The sequence below is a fragment of the Phalacrocorax aristotelis genome, chromosome 1 (assembly GCF_949628215.1).
Source record: "Phalacrocorax aristotelis chromosome 1, bGulAri2.1, whole genome shotgun sequence".
NCBI classification, from domain to species: domain Eukaryota; kingdom Metazoa; phylum Chordata; class Aves; order Suliformes; family Phalacrocoracidae; genus Phalacrocorax; species Phalacrocorax aristotelis.
In genome coordinates this window covers 178,276,466-178,297,355 of record NC_134276.1, presented here as the reverse complement: position 1 = coordinate 178,297,355, position 20,890 = coordinate 178,276,466, and the positions used below count along the sequence as shown (strand labels likewise).

The window sequence follows — 20,890 nt, the reverse complement described above, 5'->3', positions numbered from 1 at the left end:
GAGGCAGGGCAGGGCAGGGCGAAGCCTGGGCTGTTCTTATCCCGAAAAGCGGGTTCGTTCGCCCGCTGTGCACAGCGCCAAGCTACACACAGAGCGGAGGTGCTTTATTTAATTCACTTTTGTGCAAAGATGGGTGCTGAGTGGTAACCCCACAAAGCTGGCACCCCGCACCGAGACACTACAGGGCATTTATGCAGTTAAATGTGTCAGTCACAGCTAATATCCACCCCCCTCAGCTAACAGTTGGTTAATTTCCTTCTAATTTCAACTTAAAGGTACAATTCTCTCTGAATTTACCACGCATGCTCAGAGAGGAAGGGGCTGATATGGCCGTTGGTATTCCTGGCCTATGGGCGTGATTTTTAGTATTATGAATGAGGATAGTTCACCGAAAGGACACCTTGTTTTAGTTCTTATCAACATCGCGATTAGTTGTTCTCCTTGACTACACACTTTATCACCCTGTCCTCAGCACCTTCTGAGGCGGGATGTTCCCTTTTCTCAGTCTCTCAGCTCTCCTCAAGGATATAGCGTTAAACAAGTGCTTCCCTATCTCTCAGTTCCCTTCTCCGCCCGTCAAATTCTGTTTCCCCAGGCTCACATGGTTCATTGTTATGGCTTAGGAATATTTCCATGTTCTTCGGGAGATCACTCTGGCGGCGTCTGGCGGAGGGACGCGTCCGAGGCCCAGAGAGGGGAAAAGGCTCCGTTGCGGGGAGAACAGCGCCGAGGCGGACGGGGCGCGGGAGCATCCCTACGGCGGGAAGGGAGGGCGCTGCCCGGGGGCGGCCGCGGCGGAGGAAGCGGCCGCCTCCACCTCCCTCCCTTCCCGCCGGCGGGGGCAGGCGCGGGGGCGACGGGGCATGCGCGGAGGGGCGGTGGCGTGGGACGGCGCCGGCGGACTAGGGCAGCGGGTCGGTGCTGGAGCCGGGCGGTGCGAAGGGGGGAGGCGGGGCAGGGGCCTCCGGCCACCGGCCACCGAGCGGGCCAGCCCCGCCCCGAGCGGGTGGTGGACGGCCGCAGCCGCCTCCCAGTGAAGCGCTTTGGTGTCGCCTCGCAGCGCCCCGAGATGCCGGGTGCGATGGCTGCCGGCCCAGGCCGCGCCTCGGGCCGGGTGGGAGGAGGAGGAGGAGGAAGGGGAGGAAAAGAAGATGAGAGGAGGTAGCGGTGTTGCTGATGCGCCGCGCCTTGTGTTTCCCCGCCAGGTGTTCTCCCTCTGGCTTCCTATGTCCTATTACCAGGAGGATTTCTTCAAAGAATACCTCAAGATGATGGCGAATATAATCGTCCTGAACTTGCTCATTTGTATTTCTCTGGCTCTCTGGATCGTGTCCATGATTGCAAGTACGTACTACGGTAAGTCCCGAGGCGAGCCGCTCTCCCCTCCAGCCCCTGCAGGCGGGTGGGGGTAGAGGGTGGCAGAGGGGGTGCAGAGCCCCTTCTGTCCTCAGCAGCGCTGGAAACAGTCCTGGCAGGAGCTGATAACGGTTCAGAAGGTGTTAACAGCCACTGTACCCATCTTTGCAGCTCTGCCCGGGGATCCCCTTGAAAATATAACGTCGGTGCCCTTTGCAGCTTATCTCCCTAAAAGAAAGCTAGTAAGATAAAAATGAAAGTGAGAAGAAAGAGCTAGCTGATAGATGTCTTTCTCTGTCAGGGGAAGTAGTGACAGCATGGGAGGAGCGTGCCGGCCTTCAAAACAATTTTAGGAAGGGACATGCGGCCTTTGAACAGGGCACGCAAGAAGCATTCTTTGGTCAAGGAACAGAGAAACTGGGGAAGTGGGGCAAGAAGAGAGGGATGTGTGCATGGAGTTTCTGTCATGGGCGTACACAGCCAGCTCTGTTCTGTTCAGGTAGCTTAGGCAGGCTGTTTGTTAGTTGTGTGCAGTTGCAAGGACGCTAGTACTTTCTGTGGTCCATCATTTCAGCTCTAGCACCATTTTTACAGCAATGTGCAAAAGCAGCAATACTGCCTTCAGCGAGTGTTCAAGGCTAGAAGAGTTTAACTGCTTTCCCAGGACAGGTAAAGAACTGTCCGTAAGACCTCAGCCAATTTCATGCAAGAAGAGCTCCAGTGTCATTGCAGTGTTGCTGAGAGTGCCTAGGGGTTCAGTATGCATTCTTCAACTTCCTAGTGTCACCCTGGATCCAGAAGAAGCTAGAATAAATATCCCACTGGTGAAAGCTGACTTTTGCAGTGGCAATTTGATGTCTCTGCTCAGTGTTTTTCAGTGCTTCAGGTTTTAGGATGGGCTATTAGTCCTGGTAAAGCATTATTTCTGTGTTGTTTGGACACTTCTACTTTGGCTTGTAGTCAGATGCCAGACACATAGAAGGTATGCTGAAGCAGGCTTCACAACCAGGTTTTGTTTGCTAGCCAAGTTTGATTTAAACACACAACTTCATTTGTGTGTGTCTGCTCTCGATAGGTATAGCTCTCTGAGTTTTGCCTCTCGGGTATTCCTGTCCTTGCTGTCTAATGTGGTTGAGAATTGACAGCGTAGAGTGAAGAGGCCAGGTGAATCAGGGTGGGGACGGATACAAAGGAGGAGACTACAGACAAATCCTCCTGCTTGCAGAGAGTGGTTGTGGAACAAGAAGGACATAACTTTTGTTGTCCATTTGTCTGAGACTATGGAAAGACCTTGGCTTGAGGAGGTGAATGAAGGGTATAGTAAGAGTGGGGTTAATGAAGTGGGAGCGATAACTTAAATAAGTTCAGCCCATAAAGGCAATGAAATTCACAGTCCTTAACCATAAATATAAAAATACTACAAATATACATCTATTAATTTACAGTTTATAGTTCATACTAATGCTTAAGCACCAAACAGTGACCAAAATGTTGTTAAAATTGGAGTGTTGAAGAATCCATAATAAACCGATGAATGTGTTCTAGCTGAGTCTTAACTGCTTACTTTTAGTAGTAATTTAGTACCAAATTTCTTTCCTTCTCCCCCCTGCCCCCCAAGGAAACACAAAAAGGTCTGTTTAAAAATTATCTTAAAAATATGAAAATTCTGTTTGCTAACCAAACAGATATAACCCCGTTGTGTTCTGGTACTGCTCACAAGTGAATATCAAGAACCTTCATGGTTTGTGATTAGCAGTACCAGACTAGAGCACTGGAGATCTCTTCATATACAGCTGGTGCTTGTCTTTTGAGTTTTTGACTTGGCTCTTGGCTGCAAGACTCCCTTGTGCACCTCCTACAGCTCTGGGGCTTTTCAGTACACAGAAGGGATTTTTTTTTGTCTTGTGAATCTTTGTGCTTGCAATGGCAAGTGTTTTACTGTGAAATATATTTGCCCTACTTTGTACCAGGGAGCCTGTATATCTGCAAAACTCTAGGCTTTCACCAAAAACTTTTGCATCAGCAGTACCATCATGTTTAGCTTTCCAGCAAGACAACCTGCTGTGCATGTGTAAAATCTTTCTATGAGTTTGAAACCCACTTTAATTATAGACTTGTGGTGTCTTATACTTCTATCGCAGGTGTGATAAATAACTTGTCATGATTTTGTATTTTTTAGCTCAAAATCTACATTAGCAACTCGCTTTACTTTTTAAAACTTTGGGGTTTTTTAACAAACTGTCACGTGAAATCTTACTGAGATGGATTTCAACTTAAAAGTATATTTTTGACAGCCTTACACTGAGTTCGAAAGGATTGAAAGGGCTGACTTTTTTAGAAAGCAGTCATAACACTTTCACCTGGTAGGCTGGCTTTCTTGTACTTTTTCTGGTAATGAAATACTGTGAAAGTAGTGTAGTACAGGATGTAATCGATAGCTTTCCTGTCTCTCTGACTGCAAAGATGGAAGACTTAAGCTGTAGTATTAAGGAACAGTTTCTTCTCAGACTTCTAAATTTCGGTTTTCTGTAAGATGTACTTTTGGCATCTTTTGCAATGAAATTTGTGTCTTGCAATTTGAAGTCAAAATGAGGTGACAGAATATAAAGGTTGTAAGAATCTTACTGCTAAGACAGTAATTTATTGAGTCAGTTTTATGATTAAAATAAAATACCTTTTAACTGGACAATAACAACTCCTTTATTAACTTTATTAACTGCTTTTATTTTAGTAAGTGTTTTGGAATTAGGAGGAAACAAATATGTTTAGGAAATTGTTAAATTGTCTCCTTAGAAAATAAGTTGCTATGGACACAAGTGCTTTATGGAATAGTGTGGAATTATGACAGCTGAGTGGGATATTGTTTTCCTGTTCTGATACTGTAAGTCAGCAAATATTAAGAACCTTCTAAAATTCAATTTGTAGTTTTAGAAAGCAGGCATTCTTTATTGTGGCACTGGGCGCAGAGGGTATCGCTCTGCCTAGCGTGTGCACCGAGTTTCTCTACTACAGGGGTTATATGCAGTCAAAATATACATATTCATTAAATTTCTAAGAAGTAATTACCATATTCATATTATTCTTGGAACGCATATGCAAATGTACTTAATGCATGTGCATTCATGTTCATTGGTGGCCTTCCAGGGTCCTCTGGTGGTTGTGGATAGTCTTCCTCACTGTGTTCACTGGTTGAACTCAGTCTCTGGGCATGCTCAGTTCATTTTTGGCTTGGTTACACAATTCTTACTGATAAGAAACTAGCTTATTCTAGTACATTTACCTTATTTTTTCTACTCAAGGATACAGTGTCTCCAGACTCCCCTCTATCTAATCACATACAGCAAGTTCTAAAATGGTCTTATTTGTAAAGTATTCCAAGTATTTCAAAACTTAGCTATGTTGCTTCAATTACAGGGGTCTGTATGTTCTTTTGAAGCTGGTGTTGGGTATCATGCTGCAAGCATATTTAAATTCAGATTGTAGTGACTTGACTGACTAAGCAAAGGGAACAAACTGGGAACTCAAGAAAATAGCTTTTTAGAAGGCTCTTTAGATACTTCAATGAGAAAATAACTTCATTGTTTGTAAAAGTAAACTATTTATAGTTTTGAAAACCAGCATTTTTTTGTTTGGGAGTTGTTCAAGTGGGCTGTCTTGGCAGTTTAATAATTGTCAGTGAAGAATATAATTAAAAACAATCCTTTCTTGTAAAAAGTTTTGCGGTTGACAAACTTCCAGTTAAATACTTCAAAACGTTCTAAGGTGGGTTTATTCTCTGTGTAACAAGGAGGATAACAGGTGGGCCGTTTTTGCATAGATGTTAATACTAGACCTGAAATAATTTATTTCTCTTCAATTCCCAATTTCCAAATACAGAAGCTCTGATTACGTAGAATTGCTTTCATATGAAAGCAAGGAATTGATAGATTTAAACTGTGCAAGGTATTGCGATTGTTAGCTCTGTCAGGTGCATTAAAAGGAGTGTGGCCAGAAGGTCAAAAGAGATTATCCTCCCCCTCCACTCTGTCCTGCTGAGACCACATTTGGAGTAATGTGTCCAGGTTTGGGCCCCCCAGTTCAAGAAGGACAGGGAACTACTTGAGCAAGTCCACCGGAGAGCTGCAAAGATGATCAGGGGACTGGAGCATCTCCCTTATGAGGAAAGGCTGAGAGACTTGTCTTTGTTCAGGCTGGAGAAGACTGAGGGTGGGGTCTTATCAATGCTTATAAGTATCTAAAGGGTGGGTGTCAAGAGGATGTGACTGGACTCTTTTCAGTGGTGCCCAACGACAGGACAAGGGCAATGGGCACACGTTGGAACACAGGAAGTTCCACTTAAACATGAGAAGCTTCTTTTCTACGAGGGTGCCAGAGCAGTGGAACAGGCTGCCCAGGGAGGCTGTGGAGTCTCCTTCCCTGGAGACATTCAAAACCTGTCTGTACGTGGTCCTGTGCCCCCTGCTCTGGGTGTCCCTGCTCAAACAGGGGGGGTTGGATGAGATGATCTCTAGAGGTCCCTTCCAACCCCTACCATTCTGTGATTGTGTAAAAACCAATAACCTACAACCAAATATTTGAATAACTGTAGCAGGAAGCTCAGTTTGATTAAATTATGTTGACCAGTAAACAAAATAAAGACAAAGCTCAGAGCTGTCTTGTTAATTTTGCCACCCCTAAATTTGCACGTACTGTTCACTTAGCAAATATCTAAACCTAAAGTCCATACTCACGTGAAATCACAAGGCAGGAATTGAGTAATGTGGCAATTCAGCTGCAGCTGCTGTCAGAACAAAAATCAGTGAAAAGGGTTCCCCCGCTATCTGGGGCCACATCACCTCGCATAAAAAGAAGGGTATCTCCTAGCTTAAATATCTGTTTTCAGTCCATGCTGAATATACCGTGCCACAAAGAAAACAATTTGTCATGCAAGCATGTGCAAGCAAAAAGAAATTATCTTGTCACTAAAGCTGTTTGATTGCACTGTTCCATATAGAATTAAGAAGAAACAACAAGGAGGACAGCGGAACGTAGAAGCGGAAAAGAATTAGTCTAGAGAATCCTCAGAGAAGAAGAAATTTCTCAGAGTAAATATGTTTTACAAACCATGAAATTGTTGGATGTAGCATGCTTTTCAACAAGTCTCTGCAACGTTCCAAAGAGTGCCGTTAGTTGTCTACACTGCTGCAGGTTGGGAAGGGGCTATGCATGCGTATGCAGTGGAAAGGGACTACACAAAGCAAAGAAAAAGAAGTCTAAATCATCTGTGATTCTCAGCTGATCCAAATTTTCTGTAGATTAGAGGAACAGACAGGACAAGGAGGACTGCACTAGACAACTTCAGGCTTGCTTGAGGATAAATATTCAGGTGGAAACCAGACTATATAACATCTGACTTGTATGTCATGTGGCTACCTTTCCTTAAATACAAAAATTTAGAGTGATTTTGGGAACCGAGTGGCTTGCTGAAATAAGTTTAATTTTTTAAGGGTTCCTAGTTTCCTTTGCATGTTTCTAGGACTAGCCCTTTTGGTGAAAAATTTAGGGTTAATAAAGTCGTAAGAACATCCATTTTAAGGATAATGGATGTCTTCTCAGGTCCTGAGGGATGTACGTTCTCCCTGAGAATTTACTCTATGGTAGAGATGGGGACCCAAGAGTGTGGTTACCGTGGATAAAGGTGATCAGATAGTAATGCAAGAAAAGATGCTGAGAAGAACAGGGAGCAGCAGGGCAAAAACATGTTTTACACCACAGCTGTCTATAATTAATATACTGCATGACTGAAGAGATAAGTAGCCTGGTTCAATACACGTAGGTAATCGGGGGAGGGGAATTACATAATCCTGTTTACTTAATATATTCTCATCTTTTTTTTCTTTTCTAAATTAAACACCTTTCATTCAGCCAAAAAATCAATACATTGTTAAACATTGTAAAATATTGGTGTATCTGTGCCATGACTACTGCATGCACTTGCAGTCATCCCATTTCAAAATGCCCATAGCAGAATTAGAAAGGAACAGTGAAGGCAGCAAGGATGATTGGAACAGGTAATAGCACCCATTTGAAGAGGACTTAAATAGGTAAAAATATTTCAGCATAGAAATGAGACATCTGTATAGGTCACGAATGGCAGGAAGAATGTGGGTAGGAAATAATTATTCAGTTGGTCATAAAATTTAGCAGATGTCTGGTAAAAGTTGAGGCAGCAGGATCTTTGTTGTTTAGCTTTTTGAAAGGCCTTTTTCAGTGCATCTAAAACCAGAATTCAGTTCTGTGGGTGGTTGTGGAAATGAAAATTGTAACTGTTTTTAAAAACGGATTGGACAAATATATGGGGGATTTTAGAAATGTCAACATAAAAGCTGCCAGTAAAACAGGGGAGATCAGTCTGTATTCCTTATACTCTTGCCCTGCACATATGCAGCTTACCACTGCCACATGGGATTCTGATTCAGACAGATATTTGGCTTGATCCAGTTTGGAAGTTCTTGTATTTTCAAGCAAGTATAGTGTGGAAATAATCAGAATGTTCTGGATACCAACAAAAGAGGTATATGGGTTTTTTTAAACTGTAAAAAAAGGCCAAGCATCTAAACTTCCCTTTTTGCATCAGTGTAAATTATCAGTGAGGCTGTGATTAAACTGATGATTTGTTCACAGAGCAGCAGGAGCACAGAATCAGTGTACAAAATAAATGTATATACAAACTGCAGGACCTCCTGCTAGTTTTATTAGATGACATCACGTATCACTGTAGCTCAGCTAAGCTTTAAAATATCACAGAATATGTAAGTTTTCCAAACTAGAATTAAAAGGATATGGTAGTAATATTAACGCTATTAACTTGCTTGTATGCATGCTGACATGTTCTCTCTGCATAGACATGAAACTACTTCTGAAGTCTTCTGTCAGCCAAGTAGCAGCAGTCCTTCTGTTAACATAGTGCAAAATTATAAATTATGTCATAGACATCAAAGTGACAACATTAGGCGCATCCTAGGAACAATTCAGAATACGTAGATGATGAAAAAAGTTGCCTGCTTTTCATAGCCAAAAGCTACCAAGCTTTTGGTAAACAAGAATGTCTTTTCCTAAAAACACTGGTATTTGGGATGGCCTGAAAATTAAGGTAAAGCTTCTAATATATTGTTCTGACTTTCTTACATTGCAATCATAGAACGCCCTGAGTTGGAAGGGACCCACAAGGATCATTGAGTCCAACTCCTGTCCCTGCACAGGACAACCCCAAAATTCACACCATGTCTCTGAGGGCGTTGTCCAAGTGTTGCTTGAATATCGTCAGACTTGGCACTGTGACTGCCTCCCTGGGGAGCCTGTTCCAGTGCTCCACCACCCTCTGGGGGAAGAACCTTTTCCTAATACCCAACCTAAACCTCCCCTGGGACATCTTCCTGCCATTCCCTCGGGTCCTGTCATTGGTCACCAGAGAGAAGAGATCAGCACCTGGCCCTGCTCCTCACCTTGTGAGGAAGCTGCAGACTGCGATGAAGTCTGCCCTTAGTCTCCTCTTCTCCAGGCTGAACAAACCAAGAGACTTTAGCTGCTCCTTGTACAGTTTCTCCTCTAAACCCATCACCAACTTCATGGCCCTCCTCTGGACACTCTCTAGTAGCTTTATATCCTTCATGTACTGTGGCGCCCAAAACTGCACACAGTACTTGAGGTGCACCAGCGCAGAGCAGAGCGGGACAGTGACCTCCCTTGAGTGGCTGCAATGCAGGGCTTGATGCACCCCAGGACATGGTTGGCCCTCTTGGCTGCCAGGGCACACCGTTGGTTCATGTTCAACTTGCCGTCAGCCAGAACCCTCAGGTCCCTCTCTGCAGAGCTGCTCTCCAGCCTCTCGTTCCCCAGTCTGTATGTACATCCAGGGTTGCTGTGCCCCAGGTGCAAAATCTGGTGCTCGCCCTTGTTAAACTTCATACAGTTGGTGATTGCCCAGCTCTCCAGCCTGTCCAGATCCCTCTGGAGGGCCTCTCTGCCCTCGAGAGTGAACAGCTCCTCCCAGTTTTGTGTCATCAGGGAACTTAATTAGTATTTCTTCCAGTCCTGCATCCAAGTCATTTACAAAGAGATTAGAGTACGGGCCCCAAGATGGATCCCTGCAGAACCCCGCGAGTGACTGGCCACCAGCCCAGCGTAACCCCATTTACTATGACCCTTTGAGCCTGAGACATCAGCCAGTTGCTCACCCACTGCATTATGTGTTTATCCAGGTCTATGCTGGACATTTTGTCCAGGGGGATACTGTGAGAGACAGTATCGAAAGCTTTACTGAAATCCAAAAAGATCTAAGCTATCTAAAAGATCAATGGTAAAAAATACTAGTGACCATAGACAGTCTTGTTCATTGCCTTTATTGCTGCCGTATTTTCTGAAATGTCATCAAAAAAAGAATCATAATAATAAATTCAGATTTGTTATTGTAGTTACCAGAGAATCAGTCATAATGTGATCTATGAGGGAAGCTCTTGCACTAATTTATTTACTTAAAGTTGCTTTGCAGTGTCTTTACATATTTTGCTAACTGGCATTTTATTTTGAATCTTACTCATTTTTGAAACTCAATCCTACTTAACTTACTGTGGATGTATGGGTGGGGGTTTTATTTCTGAAATCTGAACTAATCTGTTCAATCCAAATCAAGTATCAGCTGGTCTTAACATTTTGCATGTTCATATTTGGAGTTTATAAATCCCTTTCAGAATGGAAAATATCACCATGTTTATTTCTTGACACATTTGCTATTTCTTTGTAATTAATTTTAGTGAATTTAATATATTTTCTTTTTTCTGTGAAAGCTGAATAGAAAAATTTAGTAGATAATTGCAGATATTTCTGTCTTCCATTGATAAGAATATATTTCTTCTAAAGGGTAAAAAGTTTAATCTCTATTAAGATCAGATTTTAAATATATACCAGAAGGTAATTACTTTTAAGATATAAAGGCATTAAAAACGCTTTATAAGGATCATCTGTAACCATTTTGTTTGATTTATCAGGTACTTTACGGCCCATTTCTCCATGGCGCTGGCTTTTTTCAGTCTTGGTTCCACTAATAATTGCAGTACAGGGTTTTAAGAAGAAGAGTCTTGACCACAGTGGTGCATTGGGTGGTATGTATAGGAGACTATTTAGCTAAACATTTAATAAACTCAATTAAGGTCCTTTTTATTGTACATACTATTCTTTTAAGACTTTCCTACCTGGTATAATAAAAGTATAAATGTAAGTATATATACCTTGAATTCATACTGATTTTTTTTCTCATGCCTGTTTAAATAGTCAAGTTATTTTTTTCTGTTGTTTGTAATTAATTTGGTTAATATTATTAGACTTATTTAAACCTGTAAGATTGTTTTAATCTTCAGTACAGCATGCAGTTAAATCACATGGTTTTGTTGAATTTATAGATGGATTCACATAGAGATAATGAAATGGCAGAGGCGGGGTAAAGAAATACCATAAAACTGAGCCATGCCACCAGCCTACCTGCCTGGTAGGAAACCAGTAAAGATAACGGTTCTTCTTTCCATAATACAAGCAGATTTAGGTGGGTTTTGCCTCCCCAAAATGAGAAGAAAGTTAAACTTGTACTTCCTTTAAGCAAATTACTGTTTCAGCAAAGGTTTATCTTGACCACGTGAGAAAAACCCCAACATAGTGTACAATAGTGTTTGTTGGAATCTGATGCGAGATTTCCATGTCAGGTGATTAATGCCTGTCTTGTGTCATTGTCTGAATTGATGGTCAATGGAAAGAAGCAGGACCTCAAATCCTTTCCTTCCATGTCAGCCATTTTGTGAATCTTTTTCTGTCTGTGAGTTAAGGGGAGCATTTTCTAAATTAAGAAACCCCATCTTTTCTCTTCTGCTGTGTTTTCACCTCTTAACATAACAGCTTCACTAGCCAGCTTATATGGGCATTTGCTTTTAAGTGTGGCCAGTTTTCTTTCAGACGTGAAGAATTGTAATCTCATGGTGGGCAGTGAGAACTAGACCTCCCTTGTGGAGGAGGAGATAAAAAGGAAGCACATCCTGGAGCTCAAACACTTAAGAAAATTACAGGAAGAAAAAAGTGACATAAAAATCAGAAACAGAAATAATGAAGAACAGAAGGGAGAAGTAGCAGCTGTTAAGATATGGAGAAGGGTTATCCAGGTTATCTTAAAGACCTTGGGGGAGGGATTTGATTCCCAAACTGAATATCAACTTGCTGATGAAGACACAGCCACAGCTGTATATATGCTTCTTATACAAATAATTGTATTCTTCAGGCACGGTACTTAAATGTCAATGAGACATCCTTTGGCTTCTTTTTTTTAATTGCTCTATCTTTTATTTTTGCACAGTGTTACTGATTTGTGGCAAGAGAAGGTCTTAAAAAATCACGCACTTTAGCAGTAGCAGTTAAATTAGCAATTTACCAATAAAATCAAAGAGAAAATTATAAACATAACTTATTTTTATTCAGTCAAGATGTCACTGGAATTCTTAGGTACTACAGTAATTCTTATATTGCATGATTGTCTTAAGTTTATCATGAAGCTAATCTTCATATTCAAGAGATTCAAAATAATTGCTTTGCAAAGCAGACATTGGTACATGAGGAAACTTCATATAGTGGTTTTTTTTCCTTCATAGGTTTGGTGGTTGGATTTATCCTTACGGTTGCAAATTACAGTTTCTTCACTTCTTTGTTTGTATTTTTTGTTACTTCTTCAAAACTCACTAGATGGAAAAAAGATATAAAGAAGCAAATAGATTCAGAATACAAAGAAGGTAAGTCATAACATTTTAATTCTTGAAGATCCCTTGTGGAGAATAAATACTGCATATTCCTCTTCCTTTCAAAAGCTCAGGTGGGATATAACATGCAGAATAGGAAACACTGTTGTCATGCCTCCCCTCCACCCTTATCCCTATGAACATTAGCAAGCAACTTTGCTTTTCCCTCTGTTCTATTTAATAAATTGCTATCTAGCTTCTGATTTGAAAGTGAGTCTTTTACATTTAAGCTTTATATATGTGTATTTTGCTTTTGTCTCATCCTGTTGCCTGTGAAAATGTTTTGCCTGAAAATACTAAAATTTAGTTTTTGTCATCTTTAGGTGGACAGAGGAATTGGGTGCAAGTATTCTGTAACGGTGGTGTTCCTACTGAGCTGGCTGTCTTATATATGATAGAAAATGGACCAGGTGAAATTCCGATAGACTTTTCAGAGCAATACACAGCATCATGGATGTGCTTATCCCTTTTGGGAGCTTTGGCATGCTCTGCTGGTGATACCTGGGCTTCAGAGATCGGTAGTGTTATGAGTAAACGCAAGCCAAGGTTGATAACAACCTGGGAAGAGGTTCCAGTAGGTGAGGTCTTACCTGTTCTACGTGTTCTTGCCTTAATATTTTGCTTATTTGTTTTGAATTTTGCATCCAACTTGGAACAGTTAAAAAAAAAGTCCCATAAAAACAAACAGCAGAAATCTGGGATTAGAAATTACTAGCAGGAATGCATTCTCTGAAATGGCATTTACTCAGTTGTGTTCCTGCTGCATCTTATTGGTAAGGCACACCGACATAGCATCCAGGGAGCTAAAATCATGCTGAGTGAATGCTGTCACTACTCATGTCCGGTACTGCTAGAATTGTTTATGCTGTCAATAATATAAAGAATGCAGGTCATCATCTGAATTTTTCAGACATTAAAATTTTAATCAGGCATTTTAATCTGGCATTTAATCAGTAGAAGAATATATATATATATATATGTTCAGTAGAGGCACTATAGAACTTCTTAACCAAATCTCTCACTTCCTTTAACATCTTACCAAGGGTGGATGAAGTGAACCTCCTGTCTGAAACCTTGTCTGCAGAGTGGATGACCCTGCTACCTTAAAGCAGCCTGTCTTTTTCGAGTCCTGCTGGCATGTTGTTCTGAGTTTTAGATCTTGTGAGATAGGATTTAAATGCGCAAGCATTTTTTTTTTCCTTTTTATAAGTGTTCTTCAGATTTTCATTCAGTGAGCTGTCAAACATTTTCCTGCTGATGGATTTTGCTCCTTCTTCTAAATTTGTTGGTGAAATATATCTTGGTATACTGCTGAAAGAGGCGTTGTTTTAATAACATGCATGTCTCAAGCTCTGTATTTTTGGAGCGTATATCTTTTTCTCCAGCCCCGCCCCCTCCCCTTACAGCACACAAATACCAGGTGACATTGTGAGGTGTGCTATCTGTTTTTATTTAATTTAATGCTAGGGAATATGTCTAGGTAACTGCCGTAGCGAAAGGAAAAGGAATAGTAATAGGCTGTGATGGTACAGGTTAAGCTTCTCAGCAGCATAATGGGGACTGTAAATAAAAGCAGTGGTAGCAGAGCCTTGTGGATATAAGGGGGGGAAGATCGCTATAAACACAGTTCTGATTTAATATAAAACATTTGAACAAATATAAGTGATTAAGAAACAGTTTGTAAATCAGCTTGGTTTTGTTTGATTTAGGTACTAATGGAGCAGTTACTTTAGTGGGCCTGCTCTCAAGTTGCCTTGGCGGCATGGCAGTAGGTATAGCCTACTTCATAACACAACTCATTTTTGTGACTGATCTGGAAGTATTTGCTCCACAATGGCCCATTATTGTCTTTGGTGCAGCAGCTGGCTTACTGGGATCAATTGTTGATTCATATTTGGGAGCTACGATGCAATACAGCGGTAAGATTCTCTCTTTTTTTTTTTAACTGTCTCCTAATGTAACCTAAAAATGGACTTGAATTTCCAGAAGGGCTGAGGACATGATTTTTAAATGGAAAAAATACAGAATTAGCAACACAGAGGACAAAGGGAACCAAAGTGATGGACATGATAATGAAAACAAGAGCAAGGGCAGTTGGTCTTTTTCCACTTTTTTATTTATTTATGTTACTGTCTTGTTGATGACTGAAAGAGACCAGAGATCTCCAATGTTACCTTGGAAAAAGCAGTTGCTGCCCTCTTCTATCCTATGTATCTAATTATGGTAACATTTTATAAGAGAAAATGTCAGCTTAATTTTACCCTTTCACTCAGATTAAGTTGTCATTGCAAAAGCTCCATTTCTAACTCTGAAAATTTAGCAATAGTCTCAGCTTTAAGAATTAAATAAGAAAAGCTCCCAGAAAATGTGCACAATATTTTATGTTCTGGTTTCTTTCACTGCTTAATAGAGTACTGATTCCTACAAGTTAAGCTTATCACAAACTAGCTGTGACTTTAAAAAAAAAAGAAAAATGTCCTTTTCTAAGAAAAAAGTTGGCTGGCTAATTCTAAATTATTTCACTATTTCAGACAACTGTTAGGCTAAACTGTAGGCTTACCCTATGTTTAAAAGTTGTTTTAAGACTGTATCTGATACTATTCTGTTTAACAGCTGGTTTACAGAGAGAACTTAAGTTTTCAGATTTTGTTGTCAGTATACTTATTTGTTGGAAGTGGAGGTTTGAACATGCAGATGAACTGCCTGGAGATACAAGTCCTTTAAACCTACCATCACAGTGAGAACTGCAAACTGTTGTTGACGCTGTGGATTTGGCTTTCCAGCAGTTTTTATGCTCTATTCCTTGTAGTTCCAGGAAAGTCCAAAATACAATGAAGTATTTGACCGTTTTAAGACATTTTAGATATTTCTGTACTAAAGAGGAAAAACACTTAAGCACTCAGACAACGTTTTGTGCTCCTCGTGAGGCAGATGCATTAAGAGAATGTGGTAAACCTACCTAATGCATGCCTGCATTTGTCAGCATCTATTTCTTCTTTACTTCAGGTATTTTTCCATGCTCAGCAACTTACTTTGTTAGCTACAGCAGGGACAGTATGCAAATTCCACAATTTCTTTTACAAATTCATGAGCACTGCTGGAGTATGCATACTATATATACATATATGCTATGGTGTGTATATATGCTGTGATATAGATGAAATAGTGCTGCTCATGTGGTGCACACTGCTAGGTTTTGTGTCCCTCCTTACTTAACCCACTTTTCCAATCCCTATTCAGTGTGTTCTCATAAGAAATACTCCATTCTCTCCACAGCATCTTGAAAAACAATAAATAAATATGGCAGTGGTAATGAAGAATTCTGTCTTTTTTGGAAGCATTATGCTATCACTGCTAATCCCTTCTGTTAGTGTTTTTCCCATTGGTAATCCTCCTAATTTTGGTTTATGTACTAGTCTGTGATACCCACTGTTATAAGAGATATAGTCTTTTTTTGCCCACACATTTGAATAAAACTTTGTCTCAATAGCTGTGCAGAATTAGATTCAAATTTTCCTGTGTTATCAGTCTGAAGCCATACTAATTCTGTAAAAAACAAAGCTAATGGAAGGACTCACTATTACCTTTCCTACTTGTGTATGCTCTGAATCTACGCTTTATGTGCATTTGAGGTACATATTTATAAAAACTTATTCCCAATTTATCTCTCAAGAAACCTGACGACTTTCTAAAACATAGCAAGTGTTCAGACTTGAACTATCAGGCTTTGATTTATTTTTTTTCTGTAGCACTTTTGCGTTACCCAAAGCTAGCTTTAAATGTATGATTTAAAGGTAACTAATACCAGCTATATACCTGCCAAGCAGGTTTGGGGCGGGGGGGGAGGGGTGTGTGTTTAAGTTGTGTCTGAGGTGCTGAAAACTTTGTAATAAAGCAGCAGCTCAAAATGAAATTTCCGTGTTGTGGGTATTAGCAGATACGCAAACCTACGGAGGAAAATAATGTTGTTAAAAAATGCGCTGATTTGTTTTGGAGCGTGTCTTCACATCAACCTTAAATGTGTGCATATGCACATACCCAGTTAATACTTCACTGTAGTGTCAGATGGCATTAATATCAAGCATCCTAGAATTTTATGCTTTTGTTGGCATATAAAATATCACAGCTGGACAAAACATAGGGTAATGGTGTGTGTACATTAGCAGCTAATGAAACACAGTGCTAGAGTACTGCAAATACAGAGGCAGAGCAAGAAAGGGCTTAAGTAATAGGAAAAAAAATCCAGCTGCTTGTATTACAAAACTGCTGTGTAAATAGAAATGTTAAATTCAGCCTCTGAAAGGAGCTTGTTTTCTGTCAGATCAAGTAATAATGTTATTTCTGTAATTTTCCTTTGGAAACAAATACATCTTCTGACAGGAAATACATGTTGCTAATCAGTTGTTTCTGCTCAAAACAGCATCCTTTGCCTTAGAATGGCTCTTGGAATAGCTTTTTCCTCTTCTGATTTAGCTTGTGTTTCACTCCTTTTTTTGCTATGGAACTACGTAAAGAGAGAAGTAGACCTGACAGAGTTTAACTTTTCAAAAGTAGTAACTTCTAACATAAAGCATTGCATTTATATCCCATACTTTGAAGCTACCAGATTAAACTAAACTGTAATTTAGTTTAGTCTGGTGGTGACTTTTCTTACAGAGGTTTAACACCATAGTGATAAACTAAATTTAGGAAGTCGCATACACATTATTAAAAAGTTTGTTTTCAGTTTGTTTGGCTTTGTAAAATGAAGGTTTTTGTCTTTCCCCAGGTTTTGACCAGCGTATTGGCATGGTTGTCAACCACCAAACACAAGACTCCAAGCACATATCTGGAAAACCTATATTAGACAATAACGCAGTAAATCTTTTTTCTACTATAATCATTGCTTTGGTGCTTCCAGGCGTGGCGTGGTGTTTCTGGCCCAGGAGTTAAAATGGTTTAAGGTTTTCTGCACGTGATTCATATATGTTCAATGTTACTCAAAAACTCCAGACAGTTCTGTTTGGACTCCCTCGAAGGGAGGGATTGGAAACTTTCAGAGAGCCAAAGGACTTTCCATCTCAGCCTGCTAAGGCTTTAAACTTCATATGGCAATTGGCATCTGTCAGGGCAAGGAAGGGATTTTGTCAATATGTTCTTGCTGCTCTTGAAATGGATGTAGATCATTGCCAAGTGAGGTGAAGCACTTAATTTATCCTCATGGAGCTGAAAGGTCGGCATCTGTGTTCTCTCCAGTCTCCAGCATCTGGAAGGGTAAGGAGCTGGAAATAGAAGTCTGATCTACATCAGTCTGTGGGATGAAGCATTGTGGCAATTGTCCAAGCCAGGCACAATGTACTCTGTGTGTAGGCAGTGGTAACACAGGTGAAATGGGTGAATTCTGGTATTTCCCATCATCTACAGTACATAAGGTTTTATGGAAGCGTTTTTTTGGGGGGAAAGAAGTAATTCTTGTTGACTATTCTGTATTCTGATACTATCTCCGCTTCCCTGAGAATAGGGTTGGTACAAGTGATGCCACTTTGTGATGTTTGAAGCAAAAGACTAAATTTAAAATAAAAACTCACTAGTTTTTCCAGTAAGGATAATAAATTTGCCTGTGCTCTTTTGACATCTTTATTTCTAAACTAATGATATTTATGATGATTGTCGATACTGTGGTACTTTCTAAATTATCTAAAATTAAGGATCACAGTTGTGAATTCACACTCATTTCTTTAGAAATAGAACATTCTTTCCGTAAGCATGGAATTGTTCCATAATGCTTAGCATTCTGACCAAACTGTAAAGTTTTCCCCATGTTGTTTGGGGTTGCTATTCAAAGATGACGGCCTCAACCAAAGAAGCTACAGAGGTTATCCTTGTAGTGAATGGGGAAAGTCTCACTTAAATTCCCACTTTTAAATGGTTTATAACTTCTGGTGCTCAGGTTCCTGTGTTAGGTGATACCATCTTCCATCATTTATAGAAGAGGTGAAAGCAATTTAGCCAGCACAGATTGCATTTAAACTTTAGAGATACCCTCATAATAACCTGTCACTGTCAACATTCAGAAGGTAGGGCCCATACTGTCAACTTAAAGAAAGCTTTTTCTTTTTACCTTTAGAGATAGGTGAGGATTTAGTATTAAACAGCTGATATTTTTACAAATGTCTTGTGTGTTGCCTGTCTTAATTCACTTGAAACGCATCTTATGTCACCTTTTTTGGGAATATTCAAAAATTTGAACACCTTCCATGCTGAGTTTACTCTTTTGAAATCTGGTCTGTATAAATCTGGAATTTATCACTGGAACTGGTTTACTGTATTATCCAGTTATGCTGATGAGATTTCAAACTAGTAAGAGCTTTCTGAAAAGAACAAACTGTGTGGCTGCTGTATGTCTGTTCCTGTGGAAAGGCACAAAATTATAAAAGGAATATATGCACTTAAGCTGTAACAATAAACACTTGAGAATTTTATGCACTGCTTGGATTTATGCTGTTTCTAAATAAACACTGTATTAGTTTTTTAAGATTTTATTTATACTGTTGTGATTTCTAGAATTAGGAAAGACACAATTTTTGTAAGATAGTTGTTCTTTCAAGTAAATGCCTTATTTTTGTATTCTTTTGCTTCCTGAAACAAAGTATACTTTCAAACACTGAAGTGGACATGGTCAGCTTTTAATACGGGTCTCATTTGAAAAACAGCTTGCCGTAGTGAGAAGACACCTGTGATTTTAAATTCACAGCAGCATGAAATGCTTTGATCTGTTACATGAATGTGTGTGATCTGAATTAACTCCTGCTGCTAGGACCTTCAGAGGCCATTATTGAGAATTTTTTATTTGCCATGTTTCAGTGATGACATCGAGTTGCTTTTGAAATTCATACTCATAGCTCTCCAGTATTTAGAAAGATCTGGGCGCTCTTGAACTCTAACAAGGACAGTGTTAACTCTGGTGTATTACATTGAGTGGAGTATGGCTTATGCAAATATTATTACATTTAACTGCTTAGTAGCTGTAAAACTGTTAGCGGGGGGGAGGGGCAGGAGATACAGGGAAGAAGTTACAGAAAGTGACAAACTGCCAAACTGGTTTGTGTCACTAAGAGCCATTCCTGAGCTCCGAAGGGAGCAGACAGGGGCACCACCAAGTGTGCTACTTGGAGAGACAGAAAATGCAGGAGGTAAAAGGGAAAGTGAGAAAAAGAGGAGGAGCTAGGAGAAAACCAAGGAAAATATTAGATTTGAAGGTGCAAAATAGGCCACTGTAGTAAGCAAATTTAATTCTAGTCTTTAAACGCTTGAATATTTGTTTTGCTTCAGAGCCATCGGTGCTGTTAGTGTATAACTTGCTGATCTTCCTTTCATATTGAAGTGGTGCCAATATTTCTGCAGGGCCAAGAGGATACGCTCAGTATTTTGTTTTTTTAACTGAAGAGGTTAAAATTATGAAGTGTTGGCCTTAATTTCTTAGCTTGAGTTTTCGATGCGTTAGAAGTTCAAGTACAATTATGACATAACTGCATATGAGAAATCTTTAGCCAGGTCTCGCTTAGGCAAGAGTGATCACGAGTGTTGAAATATACTGGTATCGGAGTCACCAGTATTCAGTTATTTTTTATATTTCTATTTTGTTGTTACAACTATATAGATTGTATTGGGTCTGTTCATGCTGCTGTTGAGTGGTACATCATTGCAGACGTAAACCACAGTTCCCTGGGACAACAAAATGAAGTGGTATAAAAAATGGCAGGGATATACCATGTCTCTCGGGTATTAAGGACTAGCTGATGTTCAGAAGACTGATTTTTTTTTTTTTTTTTACAGTAAAAGGCTGAAACATCTTGAAATACTGTTGGCACATTACAGACCTAATTTGGGCACTGGAGAAATGTGGTAGATTGATACTCACATCAAAACGCCCAAACCTGATTCGGGCATCTCAGATTTGTAAGGAGGATTTGTCTTCCTTGTGTTTCACCCAACCGTGCTTTGGTGCCCACTCAGCCTTTCATTAAATTTCATTATCCAGCATCTTAAATTGCAGTAAATTACTCTTCAAGCAAGAGCTGACCTGTTTTACAGAAGGTTTATTCATGTTAAGCTTTGTAGGTACATTACAGTCTCTGCTTCTGGCTATTGCCATAACTGGATAATTTCCAATTTACATACTGTTTCTGTTGGGGGGTGGGGTGCAGCTCTCTCAATTATGAGCCTGTTGTAATGTGTAAATTAGAGCAGGTACATGGGTTCACTCAGACTATGTGGATCCCTGCAGTGCTCCCAAGCCTGCAGCCACCTTCAGTAAGTATTAATGCAAGTCCCAAATGAAGATGAAATATGGGAATGTGGAAATTAAGCTTTTGGGCAAATGGCACCTTGTACTTCGGTACTCTCTAGTCTGTAATACTTGAGACTAAGTAAAGAAATTCCACTAAGACAGCATTTATTCAGTAGCTTTTCTACAACTTCCAGGAGAAAATGGGTCAATTTTAGTATCTTGCCATACATACATACGGCCATGAACTTGAATCACAGAACAGCCCAGGTTGGAAGGGACCTTGAAGGATAGTCTGGTCCAACTTTCGATAGGAAAGGGAGCCTCGATGAGATTATCGAGCACCCTGTCCAACTGCATCTTGAAAATCTCTGGTGATGGGGACACTACCACATCCCTAAACATCAAGAGTTTTCCTTGAAACACAATAAGGTGGATACACAGGAAAGCAGAAGAC

The 20,890-nt window shown here is 40.1% G+C and overlaps 1 protein-coding gene across 4 annotated transcripts; it reads left to right on the top strand.

Annotated features, from left to right (window-relative positions):
* The first annotated feature begins 859 nt into the window (after positions 1-859).
* TMEM19 (transmembrane protein 19) lies at positions 860-18,681 on the top strand. 4 transcript variants are annotated; one of them, XM_075080798.1, is made up of 7 exons: positions 860-914; positions 1,206-1,344; positions 10,383-10,496; positions 12,024-12,161; positions 12,491-12,745; positions 13,877-14,086; positions 16,936-18,681. In XM_075080798.1, exons 1-7 carry the CDS (start codon positions 864-866, stop codon positions 17,097-17,099), a joined length of 1,071 nt encoding a protein of 356 aa, XP_074936899.1. In that variant the 5' UTR covers positions 860-863; the 3' UTR covers positions 17,100-18,681. The 4 variants fall into 4 exon arrangements, with proteins under 4 accessions (XP_074936899.1, XP_074936898.1, XP_074936900.1 ...); XM_075080797.1 differs by having other exon boundaries at positions 1,206-1,356; XM_075080800.1 differs by having other exon boundaries at positions 905-1,076; positions 1,206-1,356.
* Positions 18,682-20,890: the final 2,209 nt, after the last annotated feature.

Coding starts and splice junctions, on each gene's coding strand:
- TMEM19 (XM_075080797.1), top strand. CDS start 864: ATGCGCGGAGGGGCGGTGGCGTGGGACGGCGCCGGCGGACTAGGGCAG. Junction 915..1,205: donor CCGGCGGACTAGGGCAGCGG/GTCGGTGCTGGA, acceptor TTTCCCCGCCAG/GTGTTCTCCCTCTGGCTTCC. Junction 1,357..10,382: donor GATTGCAAGTACGTACTACG/GTAAGTCCCGAG, acceptor TTGATTTATCAG/GTACTTTACGGCCCATTTCT.